The following is a 23,283-nucleotide window of genomic DNA, read 5'->3' as shown; positions in this document are numbered from 1 at the left end:
GTAAAACTGATGAAAAAAAAAATAATACCAAAACTCACTTAACCTAGTTGGACTGGCTATCAAAGGGATAACGTGATATGACAGGGGCACCCAACGGATCGTTTCGGTAAATTATCTGTTCGGAAGGCCCTTAATCCCCTACAATTTTCTAAAGGGAATTTTCACCACGAACTTTCCTGATATGGGGAATTTAACGCCTAGTGTTTTCGGATTGATAAAAATGTTGTCTCGGGTACCGAAAAAAGGTCAGCTAAGATTTTCGGAAAGAAAAAAAGACCTAAAGGTTTCGGGAAATGGATAAAAATGCCCTATTAATTTCGAAAAGACTCAAAGTTCCCTTAGAATAACCGAACAGATAAAAATATTATAGTGCTGCCTAAAATGAACCTAAAGAGCTTTAAAGCCACTCCAGATCGCCTAAAATAACGTTTCAAAGGATCTGAGAGAAAATTTTCGTCGGGTGCCCCTGATACGAGAATGCAATGTACACTATAAACCGTTTTTGTTGTTGTTGGTGGTGGTGGTTTTGGTTAAGTCCTAAAACGAGCAACGATACACCAAAATTTGAACCACCAAAGCTCACTCGAGCTCTGACAGATTGAACGGTTTCTAGGAGAAGCAGTTCACTTGGTCGGCAGTTATTGTCCCCGAGCCAGTCTCCCAGCAAGCATGGATCTAATAACAACAATTCAGGAAGATTTTGCTGATAAATTAATAAATGTTATCAGGAAAAGCACGAGGATATTTTCAAGAGACACATCCGTCGAGTGCCCCAGTAAATGGGAGCCGTTTTTGTGATCACGCGGAGGCTTCACGACGCTTGAATTACCCCCTGAGGTCACCAAACCTAAAATAGGCACTTTGGGGACAAACAAAGAGAAATAGCGGAATTAAACGTGTGGCTCACGGCTACTGACCAAATCACGAATCATGAAAAAAAATATCATCATTTTACATTTCATGGATAGGGGAAAACATAGGAAAATTCACCAGTCATCAACTGGAATACCCTCCCTACAGTTTCATTTTCCTACTGCCATCTCTCGGTTTAATCATAAAGAACTTTCATTCCATTTTAAAAACGTAATGACTTAATTGTGTGACTTTGGTTTCTTTCAATTAACCCGTTTAACGTTTTAATTTTTTTTATTAGTAAAGACTTCGCCGATTCTCACTTTTTTCACTTGTTTTTATGCCGTATATCAATACATGAATGATGTGTATAAGCGTGTAAAAGTGTGCTAATTATGAAACAAAACCCATTTTTGACAGCGTTTTTAAGCCGTTGGAGTCCCTACGTGAGTGTGCCACCAAATTCAATTTGTGACGAGTTCACTTATATCCATAGACAGAGCTGGCGGCATCCTTTTATCTCAAGTAACACATGCATTATCACAGCCAATTTCCGTTAGTTCTTTTTCAACTCACTTTATTCGTTTATTGTGAATCAGCATCAGTTTTAAAAGCAATATCCTGGTGAGAGCGTTTGAAAATTAAAAGGTTTGTTAGACATGCAGGTGAACGCGGTTAAGTTCAGCTGTAATGGAGTTGACTGTTCCGTCTCTGCATACTCGAAACCATATTTCTCTACGTGGATTTGTAACGTTTATTTATTTTTTTAATGATATCTTACGAAGGTCACTGACTTGTGGAATTGAATTCAGAATTTAATTAATAGCCATTTATTTCACAAGTATATTTTTCTTAAGCTCAAAATAGTCGCTGACTAAATGCCATTCCCTGGCGAGCAAGCCGAGCTTTACCGCAAGCAACTGACGCAAATCACCACCAAAGCAGAAATTGAAGATAACAGAATCGCCGACAGATATTACGCCCATAGACTGTCTCATAACAAATAATAGAAATAATTTATTTGTTCCAAAGTTTTAGTTTCAATGACGCGCAGCATAATAATTAGCACGTGGAATTTGACCTTTTTTTCCCCTCCACGTCCCAGTATTGAGGCCTCACCCTGTTAGTTACTGTTCTTATTTATCAAAGATTTCTAAAAGCACTTGCAGTCGTTGGAAGAATTTTCGATGGCTTTCAAATTTGATCGTCTGCTCTTATGTGTAGCATTTGTTCTGTCTGCTTTGTGCGAAGGTAAGTTTGCTACATTAAACGATATTAGATTAGCAGTTTATTCCCAGAAAAGACTTTTTTCAGACATAATCGTTCCAGTGATCGTTCTAGAGCGTTATAAGGCTTTAAAATAGCAAAAAACAAACGACATTATTAGCGAGTGTCGTTTAATAACTTCAAGACTTAGCATCTTGAATGATCAAGTTATGGTTTCAGCCACAGATTCGACGGCTAGATTCATATTTCGAGACTAAGATTTAACTATAAAAATAAAACGATTTGCATAAATTAAACACCTGGCCTGATATGAACATTAATTTTCCTGCAAAACCAAACCATGATCTATGGCACGTAAAATTATTTCAGGCTTTGATATACAGCTGGAAGTCCATATGACTCGAACATCGGATCCTTTCTTGGCAAACTACGCCTCCCTTGCTCAATATTCAAAGAGATCGAGCTGCGCATCCTAGCTGTCTAGTGTTTTCATTTTTGCATATTTACTGTTTTCCTTAAATTCTATATACACTCCTTCCAGTGATAATCAATTTTTAATTTTTTTTTTCGCGTTTTAATTTTAATAAATTTCTCCATAAATTCATTTTGACAGTCAAATTTCTACAAGTTTTAAAAAGGATGTGTTGGAGGGGAAATTAATTGAGTTAACAAACAACAAATCGAGCCTTGCAAACAAAGGACTGACACAGGCAAAATCTCTAAATTAGCTATAGTATAACGTAGTTCGAATTTCGGAGATACGGATCAAAACGTCGAATGCATGTTAAAAAGAAAAAAAAATAGTTCAGATATTAAAATATCAGAATTATTTTTTTTGGAGCGACCACAAATTCGATGTTTTGACTGGTTGTTAAGATTGGCACAAATTTGCTTTTAGAACGCGGCACTCGATATCTATAATGTAAAAGTTTCGTTGTCATCCAAACTTCAGGAAACCAATTTGACACACATGTGATATATCATGCTGATACCATTCGAGACAACTGAGACACGTAAAGCAGGTTATTTAAATGAAGTTCGGATGGTTCTACTGAACAAAACCGCGGTACGTCTAAGCAGATTTCATTCTGATTCAATTGAACCGAACAGTGAAACGTTGCCCAGTTTTGACCCGAAAGGGTGTGAATAGCCATGGTGTGGACCGGTTAAGACAGATGTGGTTGAACAATATCAAGCCGTATATTAAAATGAGAGCATTTCTATTTCTTGCTTTTGTGATTGGATCCAGGACCAAAAGTAACTCAAGCAGTGTCTCCAAAGTGCACTTTTTTTCAAAGTAATACTTAAAAGCAATCAAATAGTAGCAAAACAACCAAACCAAAACAAAACTATACAAACAGAAAGAGATTTCATTTAAATGCTTCCACTCAAGGTTTTACTTAACAAACTCAGGAGTTAGAACTATTTTGCAGTGACCAACATTTATCTCTCGAAGTGAAAATACTTACAGTTGGTCGTTTTTCTCCTAACTCTTACAACCTCATCCGGTTTAGAAGGAAGAGCAATCATGTGCAAGATACAAATGCAAAACTTTGAAGGAAGTGAACTGTCAGTGAATCCCAATGAAGATGTATCCCTGAATTGCACAGTCGTCCAGGGAGCGCCCGCAAGCACGATCACATGGAGTAAAGAAGGCAATGATAGTAATGGTCAGCGAATTTTGACTGTGCAATCAGAGTCAAATCCAGGTCTCTGGTCGAGTTTGAACATAAACAATGTTATGGTGAAGAATGCTGGGAGATACAAATGCGAAGTGAAGAAAGACGTGTTCGAAGATGTCTGTGAAGTAACTCTCCATGTTTATTGTAAGTTTGTCCGTACAACTCAGTATGATAAATTACTACATTTAAGCTTGGTAATGATATACTTACTGAAAAAAAATACAAAAACAAAAAAGAAACGATGTAGTACTCACACTCAGCGTGTCATGGGTATCCGGCCAATGAAATATCATGAGCGTCCGTGGGAATCAAACTCACGGCCTAGCGCACGCTGGCTGGATGCTCTCTTCCCATCTCTGCCAACCTAGGCCTTTAAGTGAGCACAGTGATATGACATGCGTCATGCATGTCTGCTTGGGTCAGGAATGTCGAGAACGTCGACCTGTGTGGTGATTTAAGAAACATCCTCGGCAATCCAGTAGTAGATAGTATTGTCGGAGTGAAGAATTCACAGGCAAAATTGCCACATTTAAAAGGGGACACTAGTCAGCAAAAGGATTTATTACTGATACGAGAAAGACGCAAATATCTCTTTATATATCAGGCAATTAAATTGCGGTAAGATTTAACAAGTTAAAAGCACCAGCTTGAGTCATGACAGTTTTTAGTGGGTCCACGTGGTAAGGAAGGTTTGACTGCCGTACTATCCTGATAGCCCAGGCTTGTAAACAGAACTCAGTTGACTTTAATTCGGCTCAGTTTTGGTTTAATTTCTACACTTCATTTCCATTTTATCTAGCCCGGCCACGTATTTCAAGAAAAAAAGGTTTCTTTACCACATCACCTCAATTCCTGCCAGAAGGTCAGAACCCTGTTTTCCACTGTTATGCCAGTGGCTGGCCAAAGCCTTCATTTTCCTGGTTGAAGGATGGTAAGAAGATCAAGAATGGCGATGCTTTGAACTCCTACGTACTCATAACAAGACCTAATGGCTTGGACTTACAAATCATTTACACCAGACAGAAAGAACATGCGGGTAGATACAGCTGTGTGACAAAAAACAAGCTCGGCGAACAGAGACATGACATTCTTCTCTCAGTTTTAGGTCTGTTCCATAATTGAGTGTGCAGTAAGACATTGGTTATTAGCGAAGAGTAGGATAGGGCGATACCTAAACAGGCAGTGTTACCTACTTTTAGAATCACTTTGAAAGGTTCTAATCCATAATCGATGGAATCGTTAAAATATTGATCCAGTTTAATTTATTAACAATATCCCTACTAGTGCACAGACACAAGTATTAATCATGTTTGGCTGCAAATGGCTAGGATGGAAATGGATTGCAACTTGAAAAAATTGGCCATTTTTTTTTTTTCAACTTTTTGCTGTGTATATTAGAGAAGGCCCTAAAAACTGATCATACTTAGTTTTTCTTTGGAGAAATCACTTTATATTTTGATATCTTGTGGTCCTTGTACAAGTTGAACGAGTTAGAATAGTCGTACCACGACGAAGTTAAAATAACCTGAATGTCATGTTTTCTAAATATATTCACAAACAAAGAATCAGCTGATAAACAAACGCTGTCTGGAACATGCCTTACCCTCTTGTAAACTCAAACAACATCTTCTGAAGAATGTTGTTGAAAAACTTCAGGAACTAGCAAGTTTCCACAAAAGGGAGACCCTTGAATGGCCATTTTGGTGACGTGGACATTGTTGGTTGTTAAGATCCGTGTGGAAAGTTGTAATCATAAGAATTATTAAAACAACTCCTGCAGTTTTTTTTTTTTTTTAATCATGACCCTCTGAAAGGTGTACGGTGTAAATTGAAGTGAGGTGGCTGAATTACAATAGGCCATTTCCGAGTTGCTTTGAACCTCATTATGAAAGTTAGGTTTCGTATATAGTTTTTATTATGCCGTACATTAGTTTTCACTCATATACTAATAAAAGTAATTTTCACAAGAAACGGCTTTCCACTTAGCCTTGCTTTCGTAATGAGGTTCAAAGCAACTCGGAAATGGCTTATTCCTCAAATGCTTAAAACCTTGACTCGCTTATTTATTTATTTATTTATGTTTTTGTTTTGGTTTCTTTCAGCTAAATTTCCTGTTTTGCCACCGAACGTCCACACATCTGTCAATCAAGTCACGAAAGAAAAAAACCAGGACGCTCTCCTGACATGCACAGGAGAAAACACACCGAATAGAAGCACTGTCATCTCTTGGATCTTTAATGGAACATCGCTCCCACTGGACCTGGAGAACGATGTCCACCACCTGTCAGACTTTGTATACTTTGAAGAAGAATTCATTTCCAAAGTAAATTTTTCTCTTCTGATAAGAAATGTGACGGAACGAGATACTGGGGCTTACAGTTGCAAGGTTCTTACTCTCAAAGGCGACGACTCCGACACAATTTTTCTGAGCCTTGTCAAACCAAGTGAGTGAGATAAATCTTCATGGAACCCAAGTTCACAAGAACGCTAGATGAAAGCACAAAATGTCATCTTTTGTAAAGGAATTTGGCGCACAATAACATTAAAAAATACATCATTATGCATCACTTCCAGATAAATCAGTAGTCTATTGTAAAAGAAATGAACGTTTGCATTCTTTCTGCATCAGATCCTGCAAACAGGATGCAAACCCAGCGTATAACTGTTACAATGCAATAATACATTATAAAACTTTATTTAGACATGGTAAAAATATCAGTAAATAAAAAAATAGACAATTTACATACTCTATGAACTGGTTAACAGATCCGCCGAGTGGGAGTCTGATGTGGAAAGCCAGGAAGCCCGGATGGGCGTCCTGGAATTCGGAATTTCGATTTTAATTTCCAGGCATTTTTAAGCTAATAGTTTACATTTTAGCCATTTCTCAGCAAACTCGGGTAGCAAGTTAACTTCATTCTCAACTATCATAACTATAAAGCTACGTTTCTCAGATGCCAGTTAAAATGTTGGTAATTTGTCAGCCAGACCCCCATCCAATCATTACTGTATTCTGTTGTAGAAATCTTTGCATTGTTTTTTGTCTCGTGGTCGCTTAATTTGTAGATCTCGGGCACCCTACGTAAAACCCCTAAATATCGGACTGAGAATTTGGCAATGAAAAACACCGAAAAAATTGACAACTACTAGTCCTGACATTCAAATCCTAGCAGTATGCATCATGTTTGTCACAAGAACCTAGTTTAAAAGCCTAGCTCCCTCGAGTCTCCTATAGCTCAGTGGTAGAGCATCCAAACTAGTAATCGGAAGGTCTTATAGGTTCGACTCCTGTTAAGACCGCTCTGATTTCCTTTTTTTCTGTGTATGGCTGTGTCACTCACTGAATAAATACATCATTCTCAACGACTAGATATTAACTGGGGATACAACTTGGCTGAGCGGTTAGGGCGCCGGACTTGCAACCTGGAGGTCCTGGGTTCAAAGTCCCTCTCTGGCCGCTAGCTGAATTTGTTTGTCGGTAGCCCTGACTTCAACTCCTTGGCCACGCTTGTAAATAGCCAGCTGGTCCGCCTCCTGCCAGTTGGGATTTTAAACCTGTTATGTTCAATTAAGATTATTCTTTGTGAACTTTGCTGCTCGGCCTCACCGGCACTTGTGCCATAAACACTGCCGAGGGTAATAAAATTTTCTTCTTATTACTGTTGTATTATAGCTGTGCATTGTTATTTAATGAAAACGTTCGAAATCGCACTGTAATTTTACTTTCTAATGGCTTCATGCTTTAGATTCTCACAAGAGAAGCCATGTGGCCTCACTAACAAAGATCTTGCTTGTGAGTGCAGGGGTCCTTTGCGGTCTGGGAACCACTATCGTCGCACATCGATTGAAGAGCAAAAGACGAAGACGTGGGAAACGCAAGTTGCTTACTTATTTGTTTTATTGTTCTTTGTTGCCGTTTGGTGGCATGGCTGTTGTTGTTTTTTCTCAATTTTACCTGTTACCAATGATTTTGTGCTGTTAATTAGTTGTTTGTCGGCGAAGGGGTGGGACATTGTATGACAATTGTCGTCAAATTAGACTAAACAAGACAAAAAAAGCCTCGGTTACCCTTCAAGCTCTTGGCTCTACGACCATTTGTCGTAAAGCTCATTAATTACTCAGAATTAGTGTTTAGGTGTAACGCATGATTTGAAGGTAGAACCACCTCTTGGAATCCCACCCCTAGTAACATTTAGTCGCAACAGAAACAAATTTGGTTGGGAAGTGTCTCTTTGGTAAACTGAAATCAGCCAAAAGCTCTAAAGGGGAACATAGATGGGTGGAAATTACCTTGCACTTAGATTTGTAAAAAAAATGTCAAGAAATGTTGATGGTTTTGTTTTTTCTTTTTTATCTATCTTTTCAGTTGATTCGAGGCCAACGGATTTTCAGTATGACGTCTTTATTAGTTTTAGCTCCCTCGATTATCAGTGGGTCCAAGACAACCTCGCTCCGGTGCTAGATAGAAAGCGAATCAGCTACTGCATTCACAGCCGGGACTTTGTAGTTGGAAAGGCAATCATCGAAAACATTGCTGACAGCGTGTACAACAGCAGAAAGGTGTTAGCTGTCGTTTCAAAACATTATCTGGCGAGTAAGTTCTGCCGCGAGGAATTGGAAATAGCGCTGTATCGTAGCACTGAAAAGGCGGACTCTTCGTTGCTATTAATCCGTGTGGATGGAGTCGACCAGAAATGCCTTCCTAAAGCATTGCGAAGGCGCACCTTTTTAGATTATTCATCCCCTATAGAGAGAACTGACTGGGAGGAAAGATTATTGAAACAAATTGAATTTGACGGGAAAGGCTGTAAGGTGGATACGGATCCAAACCTTACGACCGATAGAGTTCAACTCTTAAGTGAAACCACGTAACGCTACAATTTTAAATTTTGACGTACATAAGGTATATGGGATGATTGTTTTGGGTGATTGAAATTACGCAAACTTTACGACGACGATAATGATAACAGTAATGATGATGATGATGATGATGATGATGATGATGATGATGATGATGATGATGATGATGATGATGATAATGATGATCACTAATTAAAGTTCACTTTCAAAAACCTGTATAAAAATATTCAATGACCAATTGCTGTTGAAATTCCTCCGTCCATTATGAGATCTACCCGTCTGACATCCTCGTTTTATTCCGACCGATCTACTAATATTGGTAGTAAAAGCAATACTTAGAAATACGGCGTTTTCACTAGAATTTTGAAGGAATAAAACCAACTTATCGATGCACATAATAGATCAGCCAATGCGAATGCTCTCAAATCTTCTATTTGGGACTGGTAATTTATTTCCACTCACTGGTTTCTCACAGTTTTCAGCATTATTAAATTGCCTCCGACTGAAAGGCTTGTTAGTTTTTGTTGCACATTCGCAGGGATGGCAACCCACTTCACAAAGGAAAAACCCCGAGAAAGAGGTTGGCAGGGACGGGATACTGTAAAAAAAATTAAATGATAATAATAATAATAATAATAATAATAATAATAATAATAATAATAATAATAATGATAATGATAATGATAATGATAATGATAATGATAATGATAATGATAATGATAATGATAATGATAATGATAATAATAATAATAATAATAATAATAATAATAATTGCCATGCGCTTTAAGCTTTTAACATAATGGACAGTAGGCGTTTTATTATACTTTTATTCGTGAGGAACAGAACTTTTAGTATTTAGATTGAAAATTTCATGGATGGTAAATAGTTTTAGAATTTAATTACTAGGATTTTTATGATTAGGAGTTCGGAGTTTAATTGTATGGACTTTGGTCGTTACATTGATTGGCTACGGCTGGCCGCCCAATCACAAGAACAAAATCTACTAGATACCGTTTGATTCTATTAAAACCTGAGTCAGTGTTACAGTTTGCTGTCATAAAATTGCAAAATATCAACATCTCATATATAAAAGCTAATTCATATGGGTTTGGTTCAGAAGATAAAAGAACAATTTCCACTGATGTAATATAAATATATATACCCTCATAATAAGAACATTCTTAATAAAAGCCCAGTCACAGTCACGTGTTTCCAATCATACACTAAAAATAATTCAGACTGACAAAAAAAAGCCACTACTTAAATTCTGGCTTGCGCACTTTCCGATGTAATGTCAATGTCAGACATATTGGCTACTCTTCTCTTTCTCCTGGTTCCTCTGAGACACAGCAAGGCTGATCGTAGGATGGCAAAGGATACCTTCGCCCTTATCCAAGAGATGGTTGTAGCGTAGTCATCTCCTTTCTTTAACGCAAGTAGCTCTGCAAGGCGGCTATGGAATCCCTTGCATTCATCGGCCACTCCACCTGTACTTGTAAAAACTAGTAATAATAATAATAATAATAATAATAATAATAATAATAATAATAATAATAATAATAATAATAATAATGATAATAATAACCGTTAGTCACGCCCTCTCTTGTAAAAAGGGGGGTTTGTAGCGCAGAGACATGACGGTGTACGGAACTTGTTAACGACATTCGTCGACAAGATCTGCAATAATGTCGAAATCGAACCATGCCTTCAACCCCTGGACAACGAGCGATTTCATTTGAGGAGCGCTGTTACAAGTTCTGAGGTAAGGTTGGACATCAAAGCGGGAGGCTTCTGGGCAAGAGGAATTACGGCTTTTTTTGATGTTAGAAGTATGCACGTCAACTCCAAGTGTTACCAGAGCAAGCCAACATCGGAAGTGTTCAAAGAGCAAGAAGAAGAGAAGAAGCGCAAGTACCAGCAGCGGGTGTTAGATGAAGAAATGGGTTCGTTTACGCCTTTAGTGTTTGGAACCAATGGCGGAATGGGAAACGAGTGTCAGCGGTTCTTAAAGCATCTCGCAGACAAGATAGCTCAGAAAGACAGCGAGCCTTATCATGTTATAATCACTTGGCTCAGGACACAGATCTCGTTTGAACTCTTAAGATCGGTACATGCATGCATGCGTCAGAGGTTCGCGAACGCCGTTTCGTAGCAAGATAGAGCAATCATTAGACTGTGAAATAAATGTCGCTAGTGCGGATATCTGAAATACGCTTTTATACTTAGGGCTTTTTATGGACACTGGTTTAGCCGTCATTAGTGTGATTCGATTATATGCATAATGGAATTCTTTATTTTATAGAATTTTGAACTTTTATTATTAATTATATCTATTTCCTCTTCTTTTATGTAAGGTTAAGTTACTTCTTTTTTTAGAATTTTTAAATTTAATAATAATAATAATGATAATAATAATAATGATAATAATAATAATAATAATAATAATAATAATAATAATAATAATAATAATAATAATAGTCAAATCTTAATCAATCTCTGATAATGCAATTTTCACTTTTTTAGTTTTTTTCGGTACTTCTGCAACGCGTGCAAACATGCTTTTCGTCGTTGTTATTGTTCTTGTGCGTTGGCGTTCGTTTTCTCTCAAGACGAAGCTTTTATGGCAAAGACAAAGCTGCGTTGCTAGTAAAAACTAATTAGGCTTTTCCTGTTTGAAGTTATACTACCACTTGCTGTTCAGGAATCGAGCCTGCGCTCACTTGGATAACTGACGGAAATCGAACCTATGCAAATATTAAACTGCAAACAAGCTATCGTTGTTGGGGGGCCTAGGTGGGTTTTAGAGGGTGAGGGGGGGGGGGGGGGGGGGCACTGATATCACCCTCGCAGTAAGCGCTTTATCGAAGGCCAAGACAATGTTAAATAATTAAATGTTATCTAAAAGAAATATAGGGGCTGTAACGTCCTCCGTTTCGAAACGTTAACTGTTCTGTTCAATGCTGTCTGTAAATCACAGAGGTGGAGGAGGGGGTGATTTGCACTTAGTGAAAGACTTGCCTATTAGTTTGGACTCGAAAGTAAATGCTCGAAAGGTCTGGAAACCTCTGTTACGCAAATAAGCTATTTATAAGTATTCAAACGCTCGCCTCTCAAACCAAGCGTGGACCACCTAAAGAATCATGATGTTTCAAGAGTGTGGATAATCCTACAGAACTTTAAGTCGTACATTTCCAGCGATCGTTTGCTAGTTCTTCATAACAATAGAGTACCTGATGCGACCGCTCGACTAAAAACCCGCTCTGCAGGCTGGAATAGAACTGACTGGGAACTAAATACATTAGACGGTTTACTGGCTTGAACGTTTCTAAATATCTAGTTTCCCAGCTGGGATTTTTTTTTTTTTTAAAAACAACGGTTTTAGCTGGGTAAAAAAATGTCTGTTTGTTTTTCCTTCCTGTCAGGACAACTGTCAGGCACGCAAAAAAAAAAATCAATATTTGACTTTTCGCTCTAATACCGTCCTCACCAATGTCACGGTAATTTGAAGGCAATTCTTAGCACGCGCCAGAAAATGTTATATTTTCAAGGAAACGTGTTCACTGGCATAATTGGCTTAAATTCTATGAACAGTACACAATACCCGTCGACAATTTGACAAGAACATGTCCTCGGGCGACTTGCCAGCCTTAATATCAAAATGGCTGAAAAAGAGAGGAAATACAGCCGACAACAGTACCTCTGGACGGTTTGCCAGAGCGTTGTACCATGACAATGCACCACCAGATTTTGGCCCGCGGTTCGCTTATGCCAGCTGGAGATGGTTCCGCGCTGCTTTCCGATACCTAGTCCCCAACAAGACAGTGAGGGAGAGAAAAGTCGGCCCCTAGACCGTATGAGGAAGATCCCTTTCGATGGCACCTCAGTTCCACTTTACTGGCTTAATTGAGATTCAGCCATGTATATATGTGACGATGTAGTCATTTTGTCTTCCATGTGGTACGTTTTTAGGTTTGACCATGCGCACGGGCTAAAACGATATCTATCTATCTATCTGCCATTAATTTGCCTCCATCAAAAATGATGATTCTTGCAAATCGGTCAGCGGTAATGAACCAATAAACAATAAAATAATAGATAAAAACAGATAAGTCAAAACCATAAATTTAAAGGTAGTTTACAAATGCCGTGAGAGAAAGGGCATTTTAAACTGCTTCAGATGATAAGACGTTCCACTCTCTTACTGTTCTAGGAAAATATAAAAATTTGTAGTGGTCTGCATTTGCAAACAGGACCTCGTAAGATTTCTCATTTATATTGCGACTAATACGCCCCAGGGGGTTTAGATATTTTATGGTGTTGTACAGGCCCGCAAATGATCCCCAAATTGTACCGCAAATGATCCCCGGAACGGAAGTGATTCTAATAAACTGTACCGCAAAAATAAAGGAATGGCCTGGACTCCATTGCCAGTTCACGGATATATGAGGAAAAGACAAATTGTAATCGTACAAGTTAAAACATATACATGTATGTTCCACTTTAAAGGACCATTTATTTTTTTATTTTATTTTTTTTTTTTAATTTTTGTAATTTTTAAACTAGTAAAATTTGCATGCAAAGCGTTTAAATAAAATGATTGTTGCGTTATAAGAAAAAAAAATGAACTATATAAAGTTTAAATACAATATCTAAATTCCCGAGTCCATTCCATTCTATAATTATTGTTGAGGCGACCAAATCTGATCGGGATAATTTGCTGTCCAATTTGGGAATCATTTCCCGTCCGGGGATCATTTGCGGTCCAACTTGGGGATCATTTCCGGTCCGGGGATCATTTGCGGGCCTGTACAGTGTTAATCCCGGTTTGTCTATTGTGGATTTTGTAAAAAAATGGACAGCCTGTTCCTCTTCCTTCTCTCTCCGAGGGTGTCCCACTGTAATTCTTGTGAGCATTTCGCTGACACTGGATGTGTTGTGATATCGGTTTAACACATATAATATCTGGCTGCACGTCTCTGCATCATTTCCAGTTTCTTCACATTATCTTTAGTGTAAGCATCCTATGCCGCTGATGAATACTCTAGTAATGGACGAACCAAGCTCTTATAGGCCACAGATTTGAGGCTAGGTGAGTTAATTCTCAGGTTTCTTCTCAAAACGCCAAGTGACTGATTCGCTTTATGTGCAATATTTGCAACGTGGCCATTCCATCTGAGGTCTGAGGTAACCGTGACACCTAGATACCTTGCTGAGTCCACGGTTTTAAGGACTTCACCGTGTAGAGTGTGATTATGAACTACTGGATTCTGTTTGCGAGTGACCCGTAGGACGTGGCAATTTTTGACATTGAACTCCAAAAGCCACTTTTCTTCCCACAATTCTAGCTTCTTTAGGTCATTTTGGAGAGTTGCAGTGATATAATTACTGAAGGATGACTCGTGGTCAAACATCCCGTAGTCTTGGAGGTACCACTAGTCTTGGACTCCTTTTACCTTATTTCGTTCTTACAATTTTTCAGTGTGGGTTTCCGAAAACCGTTTGCTCCTTCGACGGATTCAGTGTTGACATTGTTAAGGCAATCAGGTCGTCACTAGAAGAGCTCTGTGAAAGCCATTGCTTTTTTTTCTGCTTTTGGCTATTAAGTCAACACGTATTCTGTGCTATGTAATGAAAATGTGACACGTTTGTTACAACTCAGATGCTACCTTTCGCCTCTTGATGTCTTGTGACATCAATCCTAACCTTGGACCGGTTTCTGTTTCGACAGCTGGTAAGATCAATTGCCTCATGATGAATGCCAGAAGCTTTAAAAGTTACCACAAAGACAGCACTGAACAAACTGGCAATCCGTGTGTAGCCTCCATCGCTTCCAGGACCTCACTGTACGCCGAAAACTCTGACGTTATATGCGTCAATGAGACATGGTTGAAGCAACCCTGAAATATTGCATCCTTGCTTGACAATATTTAAGAGAGAACGGTCTGATTGAGGTGATGGTGGAGTTCCGAATCGCAATCAAAACAGCCTCCTCCAAAGCTGTCAAAGAATTTAAACCCGAATGAGAAGCCGAGCTGCAACAGCTTGAGATTTTTTTTGCCGAAATTACTACGCTTACTGGTCAAATAATTTTATTCTGTTTTTACTATTGGTCACCCGATGAAGACCCAAGTTGGATGGATGTATTTAATAATTTTCTGAATGAAGTTTGTGACCAGTTCGACAATATAAATATGGTATTTTCGGGTGACTTAAATTTTTCCAGACATCCTCTTGGACTCCGTTGGCAGCGCATCGGGTGTTAAGTGTTAATGAAGTAGCCTTAAATATTGCAACCCTTCACATCCCCCTCTTGACATATGCATAACTCTATAAAAAAAAAACCCACTCGTGGCAACAACATGCTTGAACTTGTAATCACAAGCCGTGTCAAACCGTGTCAATCTGACCGACATATTGTCTTCAAAAGATACGGGGATTTTTTAAGACCATAGCGTCGATCATTTCCAGTTTAAAGCTTTTAAAGCCCCACCAACTTTAAATCATGATGTTGCAAACAATTTATGATTTATTTTCTTGTAAAAAGGGAAAAAAAAAGATTGAGCGCCATTTTCGCATCGCGCTCGCTCCACTGCCTTTGAAGAAAAACTAAGGTTGTTTGCCATTACTGACAACTTCCCGGCCCGGCTACACCCGTCTGATCGGCTAGTTGTGACAGATGGACAGCGCCCTAAAAGACTGTTGGCAGTCTAACCTGATCAAGGCTTGTTTTGTTAGGAAGGAGCTGAGAAACAAGCTCAGTTGGAGAGATCACTCAGGGAAAAGTCTGCCGGCAGTGGAAAAGGAACTTGAAAAGGTGAGTCATGAACTCATTTTTGAGAATGATGTATTATTCAGTGAGTGGCACAGGTATGCTCGGAAAAAGGAAATCCGAGTGCTCCTATCAGGAGTCGAACCTAAGACCTTCCGATTACTAGTTCGACTGTTCTACCACTGAGCTACAGGACTGAGACTGACGTCAGAGGAGCTAAGGCCATTAAACCGGTTAGGTTCATTAGATCTTCCATACTGCTGGGATTTTAATGTCAATGGGTAGCGTATGCGCAATAGAATAAATGTAATGGTGAATGAACGAGAATTATGTATTTTTTCAGTGAGTGACATAGGCAAACTTGGAAAAAGGGAATCCAAGTGCTCCTATCAAGAGTCGAGCCTAAGACCCTTTCGATTACCGGTTTGTAACCCGTCTTATTGGGTGACAAAGCCTTGGAGAATAATTCAGTAAGGCGACCTAGCTCAGTTTCTAACGAAACGTACTGTAGTGCTACGTCCGTGAGCAGTGGAAACGAATATTTAGGGAAATGTTTCAAGGCCGAAAACACGGCTTTTGTTTTTGCGCGAATTCCCCATCTTCAAATGAATCAATAGAGTATGTAGATCTGCCAGATTTCAACGCAATTTGGCCAAAATGGTCATCAGATATTAATGCATCAAAGTGTGTCAGGCTTTTACGAAATTCAAAATATTTTCCCGTTACGTGTTAACATCTGACGCCGGACTACAAAAATTTTCAATTGTCCATCTTTAGGATGGGTTTTCTCACAAACCAATAGGAATAAAGAAAAGCCTGACACACTTCGGTTAGCCTGTTATCTCCTGATTGATATTGTGCAGTCTGTTTGGTTGTGGGCCTTTACGTGAGAGTGGGTAATTCAGTTAAGTACACGTCGCTAGTATTGAGTTTGCAGGCCTCAGAGCGCTTATGTATCCAACAAAATAAAAAAAAAAAACATTGATATTTTCGCAAACTTCAATTTAGCAGTTTACAGTGATATATAGTTTTTTTGTGGTTTTATCGAAATCAGCGCGCGTACGCTAGATTTCCCTGAAGGCACTCGCGAAACATGGCAGTAACCTTAAAAACCGAGCATTGTTATCCGACTGTGGATCGTCGAAAGCGGGTGCTAAGACCAAATATATGTTGCCGCACTTTGTTTATCTTCCAAATAACATTTATTACGTTTACTTCCTACCAATACCATTTCATATTCTCAACTGCTTAGCGCTACAACCCAGTGTAGGCCTTAGGTTACACCTGACGCAGTCACTAACAGGGGTTCCTGCTTTGGAAAAATTTTGTAACGGTCATAATGGTCTTTTGTAAAACCAAGAACTCGATTTGAATCAACATGCACTTTCTGTCTACTCCACGTTTCTTTACGCTGAAAAAAGTACATTTAATTGTGTGAGCTGCTTTCAGCCACATCAACTACAAATACTTTCAAATACTTTCAAATACTTTCATCATAGATATCACAGTCATTTTCATTATTGATAACACCAGGGCTCAAGACAATAGGCACTAAACTCTAACGTTCCTTCGGCTCCTAACTCATGAACAGGACACGATTAATTGACTCTTGTTCGTGAGTCATTTTGTTCCAGTTTTCTGTCTTGTTTTACACTGATGGCTATAAACGTCACTTGATGTTTTTTTTTTTTTTTTTATATTGCGTTTATAAAAGATGTTTTGTTGGAGCCTACCAATTAATAACTGATAAAGTAATAAAAAGGATAAAGTACGAGTGTTCCTTACCAGCTTATAAAATTTTAAGTGTCCATGGGCACTATTACAGTGACTCGATCAATACGTCTAATGGAAAAACTAAACTACAGCAGAAAAAAAGTGTTTGACCGTGATAATTTTGAGCTCGTTTCGTAGTTTTATCGAATATCGGTGTTCGTAGCAAAGGTTTTAGTCAGAAAACGATTGCCTTGCCATTCCTCAAAGGTGCAGTCCCAACTGCAACAATTTGACTCTTCCTGGTCACTGTGATTCCTTTAAAGTCGGTATTCAATGTCGTTATTATAGAGTGGTATCTTTCGTACAAACTTGCCATCCTTAGTGTATACGAAAACACTACAGAGGCATCTGCTTTCTTCTACACCGCCGACGACGACAAGTTCTCCTTCGGGATGGCATCCAATAGAAAGATGATATAATGCCAAATTATATTTTTCGGTGTTAATTTGAAATTTGGATACTTGCTCTCCATCATCAGTGAATACACGGATGCAGGATTCTCTTTCGTTCACCGCCATTATTCGGCCGTCGTCATCAGCAGTAATATCGTCTGCTTGCCCAATTATCTCCTCATCAAATTGACGAACAAACGCTCCGTCGTACTTGTATACGTCAACCACACATCTGTTCCCAGTCTTCCTTAATACTAGCACTTTGTTCTTAGTGACTGCCATTCTTGCGAATTTCCCACTATGACTCCCTGCAGGGAACTTAAGCAGAAGTTCAGCGGTGCTCTTAAAAACCTTTACTTCCAGCTCAGACTCGTCAGCTCCAGTCTCCTTAAATGATTCCAGTAGATAGATGTTGTTGTTTTCATCAGTGGCGACGTCAGAAATAGTAACAAGTTCACGGACGTCATTAATGCGGGTGTTAAAACTGTGAAGAAAATTACTGTCGCTATCAAACACCTTGATAGTTTTGTCCCCATCGTCTGCTACAATGAACTGTCCGTCAGAGTTTGTATCGATTCCCACCGGCAACCTTATCCTGTTCTCCTCTGGTCCCTCTTGTCCAAATAAAAATGGTCCGACATGGTTGTGTCCCGTGTAAACTCTTGCAAGGACTCTTCTAATTCTTTCGTCACGCAGAGGGTTAATTTTCTCTTCACCTGTATCAACCAAGGGCCAAATCAAGATATGTCGGTCTTTACTGACAGTTTTCTTGGCATCGTAGATGGCGCGGTTTACCTGACAGACTGTTGAAATTATTTGCCTCCGTTCATCTTTACCAAACCGACCCTTCATATTTAAGAACCCTTTCTCGAGCTCGACTTTAAAGTTGTTTTGAACATCTGGCAGTGAGTTAAGTTTCTGAAGGCATTGCTCGCACTCTGGTAGTGCACGTTCCAATACATTCTCTGTAGATAAAGTTGACAAGTCACCAGCGGTTGCCACAGTCTCTATAGCTGACCCTAACATAGTTGCCATGACACGGTATCGAATGGCGGTGACGCGGTTGAAGGTGCTTAAAGCCTCGTTGTTGAAGGCTCTAGTTGCTTCTTCACGAGCCATTTTAAATCTTTCTTTGGCTTCAGAAAGCGCCCGTTTGGTTTTGTCGCTAAACTCGTTGAGTTGCATACTTTTCATTTCCTCAGCGAAAGCAACAGTCTTCGCTGCAGCTGTGGGTGAAGGAGAGCTGATCTCTTTCAAATGTTTGTCTCGGACTGTTTCTGCGTTCATGGCTTCGCCAGCTTCTGCATCTATTGCTTGATACAAATACCAGAGGCCCGTTTCAAAAGCATCTATCCCTGAGAGAAGATCCTTTCTTGCCAGCCCGTCCAACTTTGTCTTGATGTCTTCGATTTCACGCACGATTACACAGCGAAATTTCTGATCTGCAACGTCGCCGTCTTTGAGTCGTTCGGCCGCAGCATCTCTTCCTTTATTCACGATCAAGCCGATGGTGGCTTTAAACACTGCTGTTATTATTGACGACATATCTGTCTTAAGCGAAGGAGAAAGCTTGTTTATCACTTGATAGTTTAGCGACGGAGCTTTGTTTATATCAAATTATGATTAAATTCCAGAGAATAAATGTGGCAGAACCAAAATCCAATATAAATGCAGTAGGTAGTAACCTTACGTCAGAGCTGACAAGCTCCATAACTTCTTTTGATAGGTCTATTCTTCCTTTATTTCATAGGTGAAAGTTTTGACTTATTGCCGCAGAAAGCAAAACTACTTGCGGAATTTGATAAACAAATCATTTTATTTTTATCAACTATTCAACCATCTGTGGTCCAAACTGAGACTAGATACATAAGAGGCTGATTGTATTAAAGATTTTGCGTTTGATTTCTATCTTGTTGTTGATCCAGTAAGTTACTACTGTCGATTTCTCGACAACCAAACCTCCTACTGCGAAGCGTACAACAGATTTGCATGCCGTTCCATCATGCATACCAGTATCTTAAATGCAAAGAAACTATTTCCACGAAGTTATGTAAGGATACCAATGATTCCCTGTAACATAACTTGTAATTAGTTAGGCAATGTGCGGACATGACACTGAAAACCGATAAAGAATTTCCCTCAAAGAAATGGTTGGAAAACTGTAGCTGATCAGAATCATTCGGCCATAACCAATACTGCAGAGTAGACATGTCTAGAAGGTTTTTATGCAAATCTTTTAATCTGTTTTCGGATGTTTGACAGCTTGTAGACGACGTTAACAGTTTCAGAATATTTTTTCTGCTGCAAATGGCGGTGAAGAAACATGAAGAAATGGGAATACAAAAACGAGGAAACCTAACCGGAAACCCCAAGGCTTTAGTTTCTAGTTGTATAAAATAAATGGGAAAAGACTCAGCCCACGCCGTTAAGTTACGGATGCTCTTTAGAAGATTACTAATCACTCAACAAGCTAAAGTCGTCCACACTTTTTTTTCTCGCTGCTACCTTCCGCGTGCATCGATAACTTGGTTGGTGCGTGCTATTAACTCTCGATATCAAACTAAAGTGCATTTTCTCTTTACTGTTCATATGTTATGTGCGGCGTCAAAGGCCGGGCGAAGGGTATGGTTTTTGCTCTGAAGTAAGTTCTAGATTTTAGCCACTTAGTCACTCAGTTTTGTTTGAAAGTCTGAACTAAAATAGGTATCAAGGATCTCTCTTGATTCTAGAGAAGAGGTCCAGTTGGAAAAAGGGCTCCGGAAAATTACATATTTTGGTCCTAAATGTCAGAGTGGTAAACCGGAAAAAAAAACATCTGAACTAGTAATTGGAAGATCATAGTTCGACGAACTCGGATTTTCTTTTTCTAAATATAACTGCATCACCTGCTGAAAAACTACATCTATCAGTAAAATAAATGTAATATTTGTCGCGCATTTCGTTTGCAAATACTGCATGTATCACAGGAAGCCCAGACAAACGTCGAATTTAGGCGATCTTTGAAGGTTTTGCTTTCGTCGTTTTACCTGAACGTTATTTAACGCTTAGGTAACGCTTAGGTAAACGACGAAAGCAAAACCTTCAAAATTTCCTAAATTTACCGTTTTTAGGCAGAATTAAAGAACGACAAAGCACAACGATTGAGGTAAGTTTACATTTATTGCTACTTTTCAGATAAACATTTTCCCTAACGTTGGGTTATAATACGAACCTTATAATATTTCCATACAAATCCTTTAAATTTTGTAAACAGTCACACCATTTGTGTGGGCTCCCTGTGCATGTATCAGTGAAATACTGTAAATATAATATTTGTCACGCATTTCGTTGTCAAATACTTCATCTATCAGTGAAAAAAATGTAATATTTGACGCGCATTGCGTAACAAATACTACATCTATCAGTGAAATAAATGTAATATTTGCCGCCCATTCCGTTTTCAAACATTACATCTATCAGTGAATTTGTAGTAATATTGTCACGCATTCCGTTCTCAAACACTAGATCTATTGAGTGAAATAAATGTAATATTTGTCGCGTATTCCGTTTTCAGGCATGAGCAAGAGAAGTCTCACGGTGCCTCAGAACTTGAAAATAGCGAACTGAGAAGAAGATTAAAACAACTGGAGGAAGAAAACGAAGAAATGTCGGATAACAGACTCAAGTTGATACTGGATAGGTAAATCATTTCTTTTTTGTTAAAAAAAAAAAAAACGAATACTGTAGATAGTTTGTTCCTTGTCATGGATGTTAAGGTGGCCTAAAACGGAATGGTGAAAACGAAAGACATTATTTTGGACAAAATTAGTTTTATTCCTCCCTCGAAATCGAATTTTTGGGATTAACCCCTCCCCCTCGGTCCCCCGGCTCCCCCCTGAAAATGCAAAAAGGGAAGAAAATTATATAGCATGTATAGAGTTTGATACTAAATTAATAGAGGTTCTTTAATTAGTTACTTTCAATATCAATAGCTCTAGACTACGAGCAATCCCGATTAGTCTCAACCAGGGTTGTCAAAGGGAGCCAGCTGTAGGCGAGAATCAGTCGCCTACTCCAAAACCTAAAGCCAACTAATTCAAAACCTTGTGACACCCGGGTCTAGTTTATTTTGTCGTGAATCTTGTTGTGGTCTTTCAATCAGCGCCACAGCGTTATGTCACCTCTCTGTATATATCACATCCGTTGATTGTTTCTTTCCTTTTAGATGAAATAGACAATCAGAAACGCGAACTTCTCTCTGCTAGGTAAGCCAAAGAAACCGCTGAACACCAATGCATTACCGAGGTAGTTACCACATTGATTTTGTAACTTTTTATTAAAAAGTCAGATTCCAGCGGCGCTTTTCATGCAGCCAAAAGTTTCGGTTTAACCGGTTGAAATGCAAATGGTCAGCAGAAAAAACGGAAATTTTCGAAAGGATACCAATCTCGTACAATCTCGCGATTGCTCGCCAGGAGAGATTAAAAACGAACAATCTCGTATCTTTATCAAGAGTCCTCATGTTTTTTTGGTCGGCGGGTGGTTACCCAGCGTTTCTCCTGGCGACCACCCGCTGACCAAAACTACAGAGGACTCTTGGTACGAGATTGAAGAGCATACGGACGTCCTTTGGAGGTATTCGTACTCCACTTTTTCTGGTCTAACCGGTTGGACCGGAAATTATTATTCCATTTGCACTTATTTGAATTTCCATTTTATTGTTTTCTTGTGCCACCCTTGCACCATCGCATGAGTATTTTGGTGTACTAACGAGCTGGCAAAAAACCTTCCCAATTGACGTCAGGTAAGTTTCCAGAATGTTCAAACGAAATTTGCGCCTTATCCATGATGTCGACTATTTTTTCATAGTCATTATTCCTCTTCACCCAGGATCCTGTTGTTTAAAGAACGCACAGCATTATCAAATGCATGAATTACTATTCAGTGGGTATAAAGAAATAATTAGAAGACATTTTATCTGCTAGCGCTGGATAGCATTTTTTTCACTGGATAAAGTTATTACTTCTTGATCAACCGTGGGCCAGATGAATAAATGGGAAACCAGGCTGTCATTATGGAAACCCAACAAATTGACGTTGGTAACCTTGTTTAGGACTGGCATCGCATCCAGGAGAGTTTGTATTAACTTCATGCTGGCTATCCTATGATGGACTAGCATTTGATCCTGCGGAAAGTAATTTCCTTCAATCTCCTTCTCATTTCTCAAACTTTTAAGCAAATTATTCACGCTGTTTACTAGTAACTTTTCCTTTACTTTTATTAAAATAGTTTTTTTTTTCTACCTCATTGTAAAAAGAGTTCCTCAGTCGCTTTCTGGCGAGCTTGTCGTGCATCAAAGCGAGGATCATGTAAGAGAAGAGACTAGAGGGAATTAAATTGAGCAGACCAGAGAACTAGGGGAAAGGCGGGAAAACAATCGGTGACAGCTGTCATTCTAAACTATGATCACTCTTCTCCCGAAAATATATATTTTTTGAACGGGTGTAAATGAAAAGCCCAGAGCAAAAAACGAGCAAAGACAGTTAAATTATCATACGTCATACTTCTCGCGGAAAAACAGTTTTAAAAATAAATCTGCCCGGGAGAAATTTCATTCAAGGAGTGCGGAAAACGCAAAAATAAAAAAAAGCAAAAACTATAATGTGAATTAGTTTTCCAGATGTGACGTATTCAAACACTAAACACAGTCACACTTCGCCGAGCAGTCTCTACATACTTCGCTCAAAAA

The 23,283-nt window shown here is 38.9% G+C and overlaps 2 protein-coding genes across 2 annotated transcripts; one reads left to right on the top strand and one right to left on the bottom strand.

Annotated features, from left to right (window-relative positions):
• The first annotated feature begins 1,895 nt into the window (after window positions 1-1,895).
• Window positions 1,896-9,195, top strand: LOC146457103 (hemicentin-2-like). Its single transcript, XM_085092362.1, has 6 exons — window positions 1,896-2,103; window positions 3,594-3,905; window positions 4,561-4,866; window positions 5,864-6,205; window positions 7,508-7,655; window positions 8,138-9,195. The coding sequence occupies exons 1-6, from the start codon at window positions 2,040-2,042 to the stop codon at window positions 8,631-8,633; spliced, it is 1,668 nt and encodes a 555-aa protein (XP_084948488.1). The 5' UTR covers window positions 1,896-2,039; the 3' UTR covers window positions 8,634-9,195.
• Window positions 9,196-14,235: 5,040 nt separating this feature from the next.
• Window positions 14,236-19,155, bottom strand: LOC146457102 (uncharacterized). Its single transcript, XM_085092361.1, has 2 exons — window positions 16,921-19,155; window positions 14,236-14,386 (listed from the first exon to the last, which is right to left on the bottom strand). Exon 1 carries the CDS (start codon window positions 19,098-19,100, stop codon window positions 17,421-17,423), a length of 1,680 nt encoding a protein of 559 aa, XP_084948487.1. The 5' UTR covers window positions 19,101-19,155; the 3' UTR covers window positions 14,236-14,386; window positions 16,921-17,420.
• Between the last annotated feature and the right edge of the window lie 4,128 nt (window positions 19,156-23,283).

The sequence above is a fragment of the Pavona decussata genome, unplaced genomic scaffold (genome assembly GCF_977016875.1).
Source record: "Pavona decussata unplaced genomic scaffold, jaPavDecu1.1 SCAFFOLD_248, whole genome shotgun sequence".
NCBI classification, from domain to species: domain Eukaryota; kingdom Metazoa; phylum Cnidaria; class Anthozoa; order Scleractinia; family Agariciidae; genus Pavona; species Pavona decussata.
This window is presented reverse-complemented; position numbering and strand designations above follow the sequence as displayed.